The sequence below is a fragment of the Loxodonta africana genome, chromosome 26, assembly GCF_030014295.1.
Source record: "Loxodonta africana isolate mLoxAfr1 chromosome 26, mLoxAfr1.hap2, whole genome shotgun sequence".
In the NCBI taxonomy this organism is placed as follows: domain Eukaryota; kingdom Metazoa; phylum Chordata; class Mammalia; order Proboscidea; family Elephantidae; genus Loxodonta; species Loxodonta africana.
Window position 1 is genome coordinate 6,780,031 of NC_087367.1, and position 16,202 is coordinate 6,796,232.

General features: G+C 44.6%; 2 protein-coding genes across 15 annotated transcripts in view; one reads left to right on the forward strand and one right to left on the reverse strand.

Moving 5' to 3' along the window:
* Position 1: 1 nt before the first annotated feature.
* Positions 2-3,089, reverse strand: RPS27A (ribosomal protein S27a). The gene is made up of 5 exons (XM_064277081.1): positions 2,926-3,089; positions 2,231-2,285; positions 1,700-1,785; positions 707-838; positions 2-185 (listed from the first exon to the last, which is right to left on the reverse strand). Exons 1-5 carry the CDS (start codon positions 2,971-2,973, stop codon positions 36-38), a joined length of 471 nt encoding a protein of 156 aa, XP_064133151.1. The 5' UTR covers positions 2,974-3,089; the 3' UTR covers positions 2-35.
* Positions 3,090-3,331: 242 nt separating this feature from the next.
* CLHC1 (clathrin heavy chain linker domain containing 1) overlaps positions 3,332-16,202 on the forward strand; it is a 54,878-nt gene continuing 42,007 nt past the window's right edge. For 3 of the 14 annotated variants that reach the window (XM_064277066.1, XM_064277072.1, XM_064277070.1), the window contains exons 1-3: positions 3,429-3,532; positions 11,353-11,611; positions 15,968-16,155. In XM_064277066.1, coding sequence (XP_064133136.1) covers positions 11,435-11,611; positions 15,968-16,155 — 365 coding nt within the window. In that variant the 5' untranslated portion in view covers positions 3,429-3,532; positions 11,353-11,434. The other 11 variants (XM_064277078.1, XM_064277079.1, XM_064277068.1 and 8 more) reach the window with 10 other exon arrangements.

The following is a 16,202-nucleotide window of genomic DNA, read 5'->3' on the forward strand; positions in this document are numbered from 1 at the left end:
GTGTTAGTTCATGTCTTTTATTAACCCATCCACAATTACTTGTCTTCTGGTTTGTTGAAGCAATAGGTCAGACAACACTTGCCACAGTAATGTCTATCGAAGTGGCTGGCCATAAAAACCCCAGCACCACACTCATCTGAAGGGCACTCCCGACGAAGCCGACTGATTTTGCCATTCTCATCCACCTGAAAACACAAACTTGCTGTGAGATAATTTTATAACACATTCCTAAGTTTTTAGTTGAAGCGACTCAGAATACTTAATCCTCTGATTACACAATACTGGTATAACTTTAGTGCTCACAAACTAAAACACCAGAACCTGAACAAAAGAATTCACAGGTCCAGCAATGTTTACACATTAAAGTCCCTGCTTTGCAAGTGGCAGAGCTAAAAACCTGAACCCAGATCTGATTTCTAACTCAGTAACCCAGGCTGGAAAATGCAGCCAAGTTGAACCTCATTAGGAGAGCTCTTTCAAATGCCATACAGAAACTTTTACATTGTACAAGGCTTGAAATCAAGACATTTACACTGAACTTTTTTTTTTAATTCTCATTTCAGAAAAAGCTCATTTAAGCAAAAGTAGGTAATATTGGATGTTCAAGTGCAATTACTCCATGAAAGATCTAAGTTACTACGAAGGTTAAGTTTCCAAATAAGCCAAGGCTTTGCGTATCATCTGTCAACACCCGGAAGTGGCTCACCTTGTAGTATTTTAGGACAGCCAGCTTAACCTTCTTTCTCTTATGCTTATTCTTCTTGGGAGTAGTGTAAGACTTCTTCTTTCTTTTCTTAGCACCACCACGAAGTCTCAAGACAAGATGAAGAGTGGACTCCTGTCAATGGAAAAGAGGATGAACCAGAAAACAGGTTTTTGAAAGATTACATGAATGGTCATGCTGCATCAACAACCAAGCACCATTCCTCTTCTAACTGGAAGCAACAGAAAATACATGACGGAGAAGGTGATCTGATTCTTAACTACACGGAAATTAAAGAACACATTACAGGACACCATGGGATGCAATCATCAAAATCCAGAAAGTGAGAAACTACAGGAGTGTTTCTCAAATGTCAGTGTAGGAGTCACCTGGGAACCTTGTTAAAATGAAGATTCTGACTCAGGGCACAGGTGAGAACTCAATTTTTTTAAGCAAGTTCCTGGTTGATAGGGAGATGCAGCTGGTATATAGACCAGGTTCTATAGACTAAAAACCGGAAAGAATAGTTAAAGATGAAAAGAAACACATATAGCAAAGAAAAGATGAACACTGACTGGATTATTAATTAAGAAATAGTACAGAGATTGTTTTTAAAAATTAGCGTCAATGGCACAGTGGTTGAGTTCGCCTGCTAACTAGAAAGTCAGCATTTCCAATCCTTCAGCCACTCCCTGCAAAACCTATGGGGCAATTCTACTCTGTCCTATAGGGTCGCTATTAATCAGAATTGGCCCAAGAGCAATGGGTTTGGATTCATCTTGTTTAGAGGTACAGAGCAGAAATATTTACCAACGAAACGATGTAGGGGATTTATTTTAAAATAGCAGGGTGGAAAGGAGGCTAAATGAACACAATCTGACATGTTGGTAACTGAAGTAATAGGTTCCTTATACTATCCTCTCCATTTTTGCATGTCAAAATTCAAAGTAAATGTTTCGTATTTACTCTTAACGACTACTCTTTACCTCAACGCACCTTTTGAATGTTGTAGTCAGACAAGGTACGTCCATCTTCCAGTTGCTTGCCAGCAAAGATCAACCTCTGCTGGTCAGGAGGAATCCCTAAATGAGGGGGAAAATTTAAAACGGTAGAAGCAATCTACCAAAGATTTACAAAATAATCATCCTGTGTGTCAACTGAGTTTTACTAATAGTGATCACCAAGCTATACTACGAGCTAAGCATAGTCTTAAACGTTTACACATTTTTCTCGTTTAACCTCAGTGACAACACTTAATGGTGATGTTCCAATAACCCCGGCTTTACAGAGGAGGACGAGTTTTAGAAAGTTAAATAACTTGTCCGAATTCGCAGAGGAAATGCCACGCGAGGACTGCACCCAAGCGGCTGGGCGCCACGCTTTTTCCGTTTGTCCTCAGCGCTGCTCCCCAAGTCCTTGGCCTGCTCGGCGCGGCTTCTCCCCACAGCACCCGCTCTGGAACCCCCCGAGGGAGACTGAGGTCTCCACCCGCAAAGCTCCCCAGATAGCCGACAAAACAGCGCTTGCCTTCCTTATCCTGGATCTTGGCCTTCACGTTTTCTATCGTATCCGAGGGCTCAACCTGGGAGTTAAAAGCGCCAGTGTGACGATCACGGAGCCTGGGGGCAAGCTCCGAGGTCCCCCATACGCCCGCACACCGCCCCCCCGGCCGCACGTCCTCGCGGCCACGCGGGGACCCCCGTCCCCACCGCGTCCCCCGTCCCCCCACGTCCTCGCGCCCACGCGGGGTCCCCGTCCCCACCCTGTCCCCCCGTCCTCGCCGCGTCCCCCGTCCCCGCCGCGTCCCCCGTCCCCCCACGTCCTCGCGCCCACGCGGGGTCCCCGTCCCCACCTCGTCCCCCGTCCCCACGTCCTCGCGGGGTCCCCGTCCCCACCGTGTCCCCCCGTCCTCGCCCCCACGCGGGCCCCCCGTCCCCACCCCGTCCCCCCTCCCCCCACGTCCTCGCGCCCACGCGGGGCCCCCCGTCCCCCCACGTCCCCACGTCCTCGCGGGGTCCCCGTCCCCACCCTGTCCCCCCGTCCTCGCCCCCACGCGGGGCCCCCGTCCCCACCCCGTCCCCCGCCCCCGCCGCGCAGGGACCCGCTCGGGACGCCAACCACGTCAAGAACAAACTCGGAAGCCAGACGTTAAGGCGGCCCGGCCGGGCCCGGAACCCAGCAGGCCCTCCCCGGCCGCGCCTTCCCCGCCACCCGGGCCGCACCTCCAGGGTGATGGTCTTCCCCGTCAGGGTCTTCACGAAGATCTGCATCTTGGCGGCGGTCCCACCTGAGTGCGAGGGAAAGGAACAGCCGGCCTAGACCGGGGACACAGGGCAGCGCCGCCCGGGAGACGAACTCGGCGCAGATGGCGGCTCGGAAAGGAAGGCTGCGCGCCGGCCACGGGGTTTCCCGGCGCCCCCGCGCAAGGCCCCCGCTTAGGCGGCCACACCGAACGCCTGACTGCAGCCCCAGCGGCCGTCCAGCCGAGTGCCGGGCCGGGTCGGGACCGCCCTTCTCCCCCTGCCTCGACGGAGCTCTCACCTTAACCTTCGGGATGGTCTCGAAATAGCAGATTTAAACAACTTTAAAAAAATGCACTTAAAAGGCGTTTTCCTATATAGTCGATGTGGCTGGGAGGGGCTTTACAGGGGGCGGAGCCGAGGGAGGTGGGGTGAGGAAAGGGGAGGAAGTGGAAATGGATTCTGGGAGCTGTAGTTTTCTGCGGCTTCCTTCCGACCAGGACTACTCGTCCCAAGATGCAGTTCCACACCCCGGGCTCCCTAGTTACTGTCTCCAGGGGCTGGAGTCTGGTTGGAGGAAGGGCAGCAGGTGAGGCGGGCAGGACGGGAGAAGGGCCGAGGTTCGGAGGAAGTGGGTCGGGGCCAGAAGTGTCCAGGAGGGAGGTCAGGAGGCAGGCGAGGGTCTGGGGCGCGAGAGTGGCCGTCACTCCCTTTCAGCGCCGGTGAGGGCGGGATCAGCAATCACCTAAGCTCACCTCGGGCCCCCGAGAGAAGTGGGTCCCTGTGGAAACTCCAGGCAAGCTCAGGAACAGGCGAAATCCTAAACAAAAACAAACAAAGAACTCGGGTTTGTCTGCTTCTTGCCATTCGGCCCCACCCCGCCTTCAACCCCCCAGGTCTCCTGGCCTGAATTCTCACTGTTCTTCTGTGTGGAACGGTTTAATGTGTTGAAGATCTCAGGAATTTTCGGATTTTACAGTGAAGCCTCAGAGGAAAGACCCCTGCGGGATGGTGGTTTCGCTGTCCAATGTCCGAGGCTGGACGCCGGGAGAGGTGCAGCGGGGCGCGCGCGGCAGGAGAAGCTCTTGGAGGGTGTGGGTGGTCTCCCGGCAGGGCCGGCCGGTTGGAAGGGAGTCAGCCCTTGCCCTGTCCTTTCTCCACTCAGCAGACCACCGAGACCGAGCCCTGCCTAGTGAGCCTTTTAATGTCTTCTCTTTGTCTCCGTCCTCTGCCGTCTTCACATCATCCCTAGTTCATGGCGACCCTATGTGTTTCAGAGTAGAAGTGTACTGTCTGAAGAGTGCCAGGCCTTCCTTCTGGGCGTCTCTGGGTGGATCCGAACTGCCTAGTTCAAAAACAAAAACCAAACCCATTGCCATCCAGTCGATTCCGACTCATAGCGACCCTAGAGACCCTAGTTCAGGCCCTCCTTAATTCTCTCCTGGAGGAGTCCAGTATCCACATCCTACCTACTCTCCAGTCTTTTCTCCTTTCCAACCTACCGTCATTATTGCCTTCAGAATATTCATTCTAAAAAGCAGAGAATGATCGTGTCTTTATTCTACTTCGGATACTTTACCAGCTAGCCTCCGCGTGAGTGGTGAAGTCCGAGTTCCTTAGTATGACATTCGGCTTCTGCCTCCCTGACAGCCTAATGTACCAAACCCCATTCCTCACTTTATACTTTGATAATACTGACCTAATTGAAGTCCCTGACTTAGATGCTCATGCTATGGCACTTAGGGAAAATCCATTCCCTCTCCTGTAACCCCTTCATCCCCTGGTCCACCAACTAGTCTCCACCTTTACAACAAAACTCTTTGAAAGAGTTATTTATACTCCTTGTCTCCATTTTTTCCCCTTCAGTTGACTTTCAGAGCCACTCCTGTCAGGCTTTTGTCCCCACTATTCCAGTGAAAGGGCTCTTGTTATGGTCGTTAATGACCTCCATGTTGTTCAATGGTCATTTCATATTATCTGATCTATCAGCAGCATTAGACACATTGTTCACGTCCTCCTTCTTTGAAACACTTTTTTTTGGGACCCTTATTTCAGGCCTGCATTTCTTTATTTAATACATACCAAAAAACCAAACCCAATCCACTGCCATCGAGTCGATTACGACTCATAGCGACCCTATAGGACAGAGTAGAACTGCCCCGTAGAGTTTCCAAGGAGCGCCTGGTGGATTCGAACTGCCAACCTTTTGGTTAGCGGCCATAGCACTTAACCACTGCGCCACCAGGGTTTCCTTATTTGATACATAGCTCCCTAAAAAGAAGAAAAATACGTAATCTAATACGAATTAGAGGGATTTAAAGCTGCCCTACTTTGAAGCTCTTTGGTTTTTTAAATTGAAATTTTAAATTGAAAATTATGTGGTTTGGCTCTTCCCCTTTTTACATGTTGCTTTTTTCTTTTTTTAAGTATTTTCTTGTGGTTTGGGTGACAGTTTACAGAGCAAATTAGTTTCCCGTTCAACAGTTTATACACATTTTGTTTCATGACATTGGTTGCAGTCCTGTCAATGTGACAGCATTCTACCCTATTCCTCCCTGGGTTCCCTGTTTCCATTCGCCCATCTATCCTGCCCCTTCCTGTCTTCTGAACTTTGTTTTGGGGCAGATGCTTCCCTTTTGGTTTCATATGGTTGATTGTTCTGAGGAGTGTGTTTCTCACTGGTGTTACTGTTCACTCGATAAGCCCGTTGTTTGGCTGAAAGTGATCTCTGAGAGTGGGTTCTGTTCCAGTTTTGAAGGGTATCTGAGGGCCATGGTCTCAGGGGTTCCACCAGTCTCTATCAGGCCAATAAGTCTGATATTTTTCATGAATTTGAATTTTGTTCTACATTTCTCTCTCACTCTGTTCAAGGCCTTCTATTGTGATCCCGATCAGAGCACTTGGTACAAGTAGCTGGGCACCATCTAGTTCTTCTGGTCTCAGGCTAGTGGAGGCTATGGTTCATGTAGTTCGTTAGTCCTTTGGACAGATTGTTTCCTTGAGTCTTTGATTTTCTTCAGTCTTCTTTGCTCTGGACGGGAAGAGATCAATAGTTGCTTGTATCCTAGATGACCATCACAAACTTTTAAGACCCCCGATGTTACTCACCGAAGCAGGGTATAGAACATTGTCTTTATGGACTCTGTTATGCCAGTTGACCTAGATGTCCCCTGAGACTGTGGTCCTAAGCCCTCAAGCCAAGTGACTCAGTCCCTCAAGGTGTTTGGTTGTGGCTAAGATGTTTTCATTACTGTGCCCTCTGTGTGCTTGGCTATATACATGGATATATGGGCAGTACATACAAATACATATTTGCATTGGGCAAATCTGCTGTGAAAGACCTCTTCCTCTCTCGTACCCTACATCTAATCCCTCAGCAAATCTTGTTGGCTTTTATTTTCAAAATATATGTGAAGTACTTCTCACCATCTTCACTGCTACTCTGCTGATTTGAACCACCATCATCTTGCCGGGGTTATTGCCATAGCCTGGTAATAATTTCAGTTTTGACTCTCGTCTATTCTCCATAGAGCAGAGAGAACGATTTTTAAGTCAGCTAATGTCACTCCTCTGCCACAGCCCTCCAATGACTTGTTATTTTACTCGTAGTAAAGTCTCAATTCTGATAAGCCAGGCTGTCACTCCAGCAGTGGAGTGAGCAGGGCCATAATCCAGCCTGTTACTTCTGTTGCCAAGCCTGCTCAGAGAAAGAAGCACCTTTTCCTTACCTGCACAAAGGGGCTCCATGGGCTACTGGTGGGGCTGTCATCAAGGCCCTAAATCCTAAATGGTCTGGGAGCTATCTTTCCGGGCTTCTTTCTCCTCTCACCTTCTCATTCTTTCCTAGCCCTACTGGCCTTTTTGCTGTTCCTCTGACATGCTCTCCTGCCTCAATGCCTTTGGACTTGGGGCTCTCTCTGCCAAGACTACTCTTCTCTCCCAGGTATCTATGTGGCTTGCTTTTTTTCAAATCTCTGTGGAAAGTCACCTTATCAGTGAGGCCTTTCCAGCACCCTCTCTCTTTCCTTACTCTCTATCGCCCATACTCTGGCTTCTTTTTCTCCATACAGCATACCCCCATTTTCCCTGCTATGTTTTCACTTGTGCGTTGCCTCTCTCGCTCTCTCCCTCTCCTCGGTTGTAACCTGTGAGGTGAGGACCTTTGTTTGGTTCAGTGCTGTATCTCCAGTGTCTAGAGTAGTGTCAGACACACAGGAGATGCTCCAAAAATATTTGTTGAATAAATGAAGGCAGCACAGCTTACGTGCAGAACACCCTCAGTGTTGTTCTGCTCCATGTTTTCCTTGATGTTTCCTGGCCCTCTCTCCAAAGACCAATGAGATGCCCACCTGGTCTCCTGTCGCCCACTGCGCCCACTTCTATCCATCACACTGCCTTCTCCACCTCATAGAAATGGCTCCGTAACTAGATCCACTAGACCCGACTGGGGACCCTGTGACTTGTTTTGTCTGTACCCCTCAGTGTTTAATATGAATGAAGGAATGAGTGGTAATCTTGGTTGGCTTGGGTAACCCAGGGGCATTCTGTAGGTACTAAGGAACTTTAGCTGTGTTCTGGTTTGAGGGTACCACAAGCCTGGTGTCTTCTGAGCAGACCAGATTATCGCTTGGTGATTGTTGATCATTCAGCAAATATTTCTTTGAGTTCCCACTGTGCCAGAAACTGCACCATGTGCTGGAAATATAACAAGGAACAAGAACATTTTGGTTCCCAACCTTGTTAAACGTACAGCCTGACAGGGGAGACAGAGAATATAAACAGAAAGTCTACAACACAATGTGATTGACTGATGACGCCGTGCTAGGACAGGTACGTAGTATCACGTGAGAACATGGCAGTGGCACCTGACCGAGTTGAAGGGATTCCGGGGCACCTTTCCTGGAGCAGTGTAAATTGAGATCGGAGGAATGAGGAAAAGCCAAGCGAAGATAGTGGTATATGCGTGTGGTATTTAGGGGAGGGGCGGGAGTGGAGAAAAGGAATGCAGATACTGAACCAAAACCCATTGCCTTTGTGTCGATTCCACCTCATAGCAACCCTATAGAACAGAGTAGAACTGCTCCATAGGGTTTCCAAGGCTGTAATCTTTATGGAAGCAGATAGGCACATCTTTTCTCATGAAGTGGCTGGTGGGTTCAAACCACTGATCTTTCAGTTAGCAGCTGAGCGCTTAACCAGTGTGCCACCAGGGCTCCTTGGAATGCAGATGGGGGAGGGAGTTACGCAAGACCCTAAGGTAAGAGAGCAAGTTCATGGGAGTGGGCCTGAGGGTATGGAGAGAATTATTTTTTTTTATAGTGCTATCGAGTCGTAAAGGCTAGATTTGGTTAGAGAGAAAAAAAAAGGTCACTGGGTCCTAAAGGCCACATAAAGAAACTTGAATTTTAGTAGGCTAAGTGAAGGAATTTAATCTGAAGGGTTGTAGGAAGCCACGGGTGTTCAGATATCACTATTTAGTCTACAAGGATCTCAGCCATTCCTTCCTCCTTTGATTTTTATCTTTTACTATCTAAAATTGCATTATTTATTTGTACGTAGTCTTTCTCCCCTATTAGATTGTAAGGTCCAAGGAGCCTAAGACTTTACCCTTAATTTATTGCTGAATCCCTAACCCAGTGCCGTGCACTTAGTAGGCATTCAGTAAATACTGGATCAGTAAATGAATGAACAAACCAATTTCTCATTTGGGAAAACCGTTGATTCATTTACAGGCTATTACTTTGTAGGAATTTATGTTTATTTATAAATTGACTTTTTACAATTCATTTTATTGACATAAAACTAATTTTTTTTTTTTAACTTTGAAATTATTTTGCTCTCTCCATATATATGGCCCATGTGCAGTATTTACAGGCCAGATGTGTTATTTTAGATAAACCAGATAGCAGTTATGTTACCCAAACGTGGTAAAATTAGATGGTTATTCATCACAGTATCATTTGTAATGGTGAAGATGTCCAACTGTGGGGGAATGATTAAATAAATTATGGTGTATCATGCCATGGAAGACTATGCGATCATTAGAAATCATGTTTTTGGAAAATATTTAACAACATGGAAAAGTGCTTTTAATATTAAGTGAATAAAAACTAGAATGCAAAACTAAATATGGGGTTTGACCCTTATAAAGATTGGAAGGAAATATACCACAATACTAATAGTGATTATCTTTAAATGATTGGACTCTGGATCATTTTAGTTTTTTTTTTAATTAATTTTCTTTGGTTTATAGTTTCCCAATGTCACGCCATAATTATATACTCCTGTAGTCAGAGGGAAAAAGTTAAAGTGTTGTACAGCAGTGTCCCTTGCGTTATTCACAATAGCCACACGTGGGAAAACCCAATTGTCCATCAACAGATGAGTAAGTAAACAAAATGTGGCATCCCTAAAATAGAATATTTTTCAGCCAGTAAGAGAAATGAAGTAGCAGTTCTGTACATGCTGCAACACGGATGAACCTTGAAAACGTTTTGCTAAGTGAAATGTCGGACGCAAAAAGACAGGCTGTATGATCCCACTTATGTGAGGAAACCCAGGTGGTGTAGTGGTTAAGACCTACGGCTGTGAACCGAAAGGTCAGCAGTTTGAATCCACCAGGTGCTCCTTGGAAACTATGGGGGCAGTTTTGCTCTGTCCTGTAGGGTCGCCAGGAGCTGGAATCGACTCAACGGCAACGGGTTCACTTATGTGAAATTCCTAGCATAAGCAAATGTATGAGACAAAAGTTTATTAGTAGTTACAGGGGTTTGGGGGTGAGGGTCATGGGGGGGTATTGCCTAAGGGATACTGAGTTTCTGTTTGGAGTGATACAAGCTTCTGGAAATAAATAGTGGTTGTTATGGATCGAATTATGTCCCCCAAAAATATGCGTTGTAAATCCTAACCTCCATACATGTGGTTATAATCTCATTTGGGAGTGCATTGTCTTTGTTATTTTAATGAGGCAGGATTAGTGCAGGGTATATTTTGAGTCAGTCTCTTGAGATATGAAAGAGATTAAACAAGCAAGCAGAGGAGAGATGGAGGAAGGGTGATGCCAAGCCACAGTCTTCAAGGATCCAGGAAGCAAGCTGAGCGACAAGGACCCTCCCCAAAGAACCAACAGAGAAAGCCTTCCCCTAGAGCCAGCGCCCTGAATTCGGACTTCTAGGCTCCTAAACTGTGAGAGAATAAATTTCTGTTTGTTAAAGCCATCCACATGTGGTGTTTCTGTTATAGCAGCACTAGATGACTGTGGCATTGGCGACGGTTGACAACATGATCAATGTAATTAATGTCACTGAATTGTACACTTAAAAATGGTTAAAATGATCAATTTTTATGTATATTTTATCCCCCCCGCCCCCACAAAGGTAAAACATTTTGCATCACCAGACATTTTTAAGCCAGCCAGGGGTTCTGTTCGGTGGGTATGTGAAGATTTTAGGAACCATCTAACATAGGTAAGGCCAGTTGCATCATGCTTCTTCCAAAAGAGCTCTGTAATGTAGTTTCTTGAAAAGTGTACTTTTTCAAGTAAAAAAGTCTTGCTTGTTATGTTTGACATCATTGGTGGATGAATTTTTGCAGAAGTTCTGACCTTTTACTTTTCTGTTGTACTTTCCTATTAAAGATGAGAATTAAAGTTTATCATAAAAATTCCATTTTTGTTTGCTGGGCACTGAGTTTATATTAATGGTGGTAGAATATTTTGCAAAAAGTTAGGGATAATGGTGGCACAACAGGAAAAACGTTACTGACGCCGTTGGATTGCAAATGTGGAGGTGGTGGTGCCGGTGAATATTTTGGTGTGCGTGTATTCACCACAATGAGAAATAATTAATTTCTTAATCATTTATAGCCACCGTGTGCTGGGTGACCGTGACTGGGCAGGCAGGCACTGGAGTGGAGAGATATTTGTCTTGTTTGTATCATGAAGAGACTCAGAAACTTGTGTCCCAAATGAAATAAACAAAATACTAAACTTTAGAAAGTGTTAAGTTAAACCTAATAAGCCATCCAGTTGTATGATACACAAAAGGGAACTTGAACTTGGTTGGTAATAGAAGACCTCTTTACTGACTGGGGAAACCCTGGTGGCATAGTGGTTAAGTGCTACAGCTGCTAACCAAAAGGTCAGCAGTTCGAATCCACCAGGTGCTCCTTGGAAACCCTATGAGTCGGAATCAACTCGACGGCAACGTGTTCGGTTCGATTTACTGACTGAGGGCGATGTTTGGTATTTCTGTGCTACACGTGTAACATGTGAAAGTAGAACAGCAGAGACTTTTTAATTCATAGATTGATATTTCAGAGAGCGATCCACTGCATAAGTTTAGATCAATATTCAGCTTAGTGTTGTTAAAGCTTTAGATTAATTGGTGGTCTTTTTTCTTTTTCTTTCAGGCCTATCAAAGTATGGGCTTTGTTGCAAAAACAGGTCAAGATTTAACTTTCCTCTGGTGAACAAGTGTGCAGACTGTGACGTATGTCATCCCAAGAAATAAATAAAAATGCGGTTCTCCCACCTATCATTAGTAGAAGTGACAGGGAATTTTTGGAAAGTATGCAAAGATACATCACCACAGAAACGAGCAGAGTGGGCTGTAATGAGGAAGGACCTGCTGACGAATATTACATCATATACCGAAACGTTTTTGATAAGGTATCATATGTTCTTAAGACAATGGAGCGTTCATGTGGGTAGAAGTGGTTTATCCTGACAAGTAGTATTCCGGCCTTGGGAACACTGCTTACTGCTTCGTTGACCATATTCCAGTTGTGAATTTTGAAAAGCTCATCCAATTTGACAGAAAGGGATGAATGGGGAAATGAGATGCTGGATTTATATTACTAGACTGTTAATATGGAGCCTGACAGCGCAGTGGTTAAGAACTTGGCAGCTAACCAAAAGGTCAGCACTTTGGATCCACCAGCCACTCCTTGGAAACCCTATGGGGCAGTTCTGCTCTGTCCTATAGGGTCTCTATGAGTCGGAGTCAACTTAATGATACCTAACAATGACGACAAAACTCTTAATGAATTTTCTGAAGGAGGTTAATGAGTCTTTTGAGGGAGACCTGGTGGCACAGTGGTTAAGTGCTTGGCTGCTAACCGAAAGGTTGGCGATTCAAACCCACCAGCCTCCCCGCAGGAGAAAGATGTGGCAGTCTGCTTCCGTAAAGATTACAGCCTTGGAAACCCTATGGGGCAGTTCTACCCTGCCCTACAGGGTCGCTGTGAGTCAGAATCAACTTTAAGGCAGTAGGTTTGGGTTTTTTTTAGAAAGTTTTAGAAATGTATATTGGTCCTTTAAATGCTTGCAGTTTACCAGCCTACCCTACTTTTCACTCACTTTTTTAACTGCCTCAGAAGATGCTCTGACAGAAAGGAAGTAGTATCAGTGTCCTTTCTTCCTTGCCTCGAGGAAGTAATTACTTACCTTACAACTTCTGTAAACCGTTGGTGTCAAGTAAAATAGCCACAGGCAAAATAGGAACTGAGTCTAGTTTAATTTTTAATCATTACACAGGATGAGTTTTATTTCCCCTCTGAATAAAAAAGTAGTGTCTCACTCTCAGGGAAAGTGAGCAGAACGTAACAGCACGTGACTGCCAGTGGAATCACAACGGTTGATGCACCAGAGTATGAAACAGAGAAACAGTCCAGGAAATCTGTCTTTTAGGATTGGTACATTGACAGGTTAGCTTCATTTCATGTATTGTTATGATCAGTGCTATTGCTTCTTGATGTTTTAGCAAATAAGGAATGTCTTAGATGCGTATTTAAATAAAGGCAGTATCTTGACTAGGTCCCCAAACTATCAAGAGTTATGCCAAGGTTCTGCTTGTGTGAAATCAGCCAAGGAAGGCTGTCACAACTGTGACATGCTTATCCGTGTGTGCTAAAGTGCTGACATTTTTCAGAATTTTTCTTACGTGAAGAGTTGCCTACTTTGAGTTACGATAGATATAGTGAAGTCCTTTTGGGGGTGATGTTGGTAAATTTAATTCTTAGAGAAAAGACGTGGGATTAAATAAATAATGTCTACATCTATAGAACATGTGAAGGAGCCCTGGTAGTGCAATGGTGAAGCACTCGGATGCCACTGGAAGTTTGGTGATTCGAGTCCACCTAGCAGCTCCACAGGAGAAAGACATGGCAATCTGCTCCTGTAAAGATTAAGAATAAAAAGGCCAAACCCGTTGCTGTTGAGTCAATCCTGACTCATGCTGACCCTATAGAACAGAGTAGAACTGCCCCAAAGGGTTTTCAAGACGTGGCTGGTGTATTCAAACTGCTGACCTTTTGGTTAGCAGCAGAGCTCTTAACCACTGTGCCCCCAGGTCTCCGGTGTAAAGATTACGGCCTAGAAGACCCTATAGCAGTTCTACTGTGTCACATAGGGTCACTATGGGTCGAAATTGACTTAGCGACACCTAACAACAACGTAGTCCATGTTCCTTTTCTCCCTGCTCCCCACCCCCAAGATTTGCATGTATTAAAGAATCCTATCCTTCAGGACTGAGAAGGGATCCAACGTAGAAATCATTTGGTACTTAGAGAAACTTTTCTTCTAGCTTTTCAATAACAGGTAATCTCTTCTTCCATTTTCATGTTATTCGAGCATGTGTTAATAATCTATTAATGACTTCCTTGTCTGATATTCCTTCACTCGTAGGAGGATCTAGCTGGGCAGAAGATGAAAGTATCAATTTGCATATCTGGATTCTTGTAACCAGAGGACAAATGCCAAATTGTGTTGAAAATCAAAGATAGAGGGTTTGGTTTGCGGTTCCTCAGAAAAGTTAAACAGAATTATCGTATCCTAGGTATATACCCAAAAGAAAAGCAGGGGCTCAACCAGATTTTAAAGAGAAAGAAAGAGTTAGACTTGGAGAAACATGCTGGAATCAAAGCAAGGAGGGCCTGAGAAGACTCGTATACCAGGAGTAATGGGTATGGTAGGGAGAGCCAAGGACTTAGTGAGCAAAGATGACAAAAGCTAGGAAGAGTCAGGTGCTCTAGAGATGGGTGAATTATGGAGGCAACTTGCTCTTGAAAGTGACTGACCCTTTGTATTCCTGGTAGCATGTTGTACAAATAGGCCAGATCCATACATGAGAGTTGAGGTGGAATGGATACTATCCCTTTTCTCCCTCAGACCCCTGTACTTGGTAAGTATATCCATGATTTTCTTGGGTTTAATGGAAGCCTTAATACAGGGGTCTCAAACATGAATGCCTGCAGAGGCCTAGAAGGCAATATAAAAGAGTGAAGTGGGCTGGCTGTAAGAGAATAAGGAATGGTGGGGACGGTGGCAAAATGAAGAACCAACCCAGTTTTAAGCTTCAGCAACTAATTGACATTAAGGGATGAGGGCTCCATATTGGTAGATATTTTAGAGTTTTCAAGAGAAGACAGAAATGTGATTTTTGGGGGTGTGAAATTCCTAAACTTTTAAAACATTTTGTGAGTCAGTCAAAACTACCAGCAGTATTCTACCTGTGGCCTGCCAGTTTGCATTCTCTAATATATTTTCTGTGTATCCTTAAGGGTTTCCATAAAAGGATTCTTCTGAAACCTGCTTATGTTAGCAGACAGACATGGGAGCTGATCGTAGTGTCACTAGAAGTCTATTGTCCATCCATTAATGTGTCTGAGTTGTCTTGGAATGTTAGAACCCATGACTGGGGTGTGTAGAATGGAGGGTGTCCAGAAGCAGCAGGGTGTTTAGATTGGGAGACCACAGATTGATGATCTCTGTTTTGTGAAAGGTTTCTGGTTCGTAGTCCTCCTGGTTTGGGTAGATAGGTGGGTAGTAAGGCTGTATCAGAAAAAAAAACATTATCTCCTACGCATATATCCTATTCTGGTACTTGACACTGATCAATAATCTGCTTGTACTGTTTCTTGACAGACCAGAAGTCTTCCTGAGTAACTTTTTCTAGGTATTGTTTAGCTAACAGTAAACCAGCCAGGGACACCAGGAGGGCTAAAGATAATAGGAGCAAAAAGCATAATTACAGCTTTCAGGAAAAATTATGGATTAAATCACACCTATTCCCTAAGAACTTTGATCCCTTCTGAAATTCTATTGAGCTGAGCAGAATTTGGAAACCATAAATTACTTGTTTATATTTGTAACGTTTTGGTTTAAAAAAAGCACATGTAAAAATATTTCTTGTGCCGTCTCATTAGGGGGAAAGCAGCCAGGAGTACCTAGCAAGGTGTGTATAACTTTCGGTATGAGAGACTGACTTGATTTGTAAAATAAATAAATATGTAATATTTCTTAATTACTTATTTTTGCATGGGTTATGCATACACAAGATTAACAACAACAACAAAAAGCCAATAAAGAAGAGTGCACAATGGAAAGTCAGGTCTGTTTCACCGTGGGCTCTAGTTTCCTTCCCTCTCTGCAGGCACCCACTGTTACCCTTCAGTGATATTCCGTGTGTAAACACTACTGGGAAGCGTGAGAATATAGTGAGGAGGAGGTTTTCCGCAGTTCATTTGACGTCTTGAGAATAGAAATGCGATTTAGGGGTTGAGGCTATTGATTGGTACAAGCTGATGGGTTAGAAGATCAGGGAAGTGAAAGGAGATCCAGGATTTTGAGGTCGGAATGAAGTCATAGACTGGATTTGGAAGGAGTGACGGAAGGTATGTAATTATATTTAAGACATCCACAATAGAGGAAACTAGACCTGGTGTTGGTTTTAACTGACATCATGTGATGGATACGCGCATACCAAGAAGAGCAGAACTGTGTTCTTATTTTGTTTGTCTCATATTTAAACTCACAAGTACTATAATCGCAAAGAGCCTGTGTTCAATAAGTACTGTTTAGTGCTCAGTCGTATCTGAGGTTGCCAAATGCAAGTTCAAATTTTTAAACTTCTAATTGCTTGTCATGCTTTATTTTAAGGTAATCTGTACTGCTATTTGCAAGGCTTTTGATCCATAATTTATTAGAAAAATATTCAGTACCATAGGCAGAAAAATCGTATTTCAGGTAATAGAGTATGTCACTGCATACAAATCCATTCTCACTTCAATCAAAAGAGAATATGATGCCTTTATTGAGTCGGTGAAGAAAGGCCAGAGCACTGCGTTTTGTCTTCACGGAAAACTTAAAGTTTTGGCAGCAGAGCCCACAGCATTGGTATATCACAGGAAGAGAATAGTCCAACTTGAAGCAAAGTAAGTATGTTAGTAGTTAGCCCAAAAAGTGATCATTGCTACTTGAT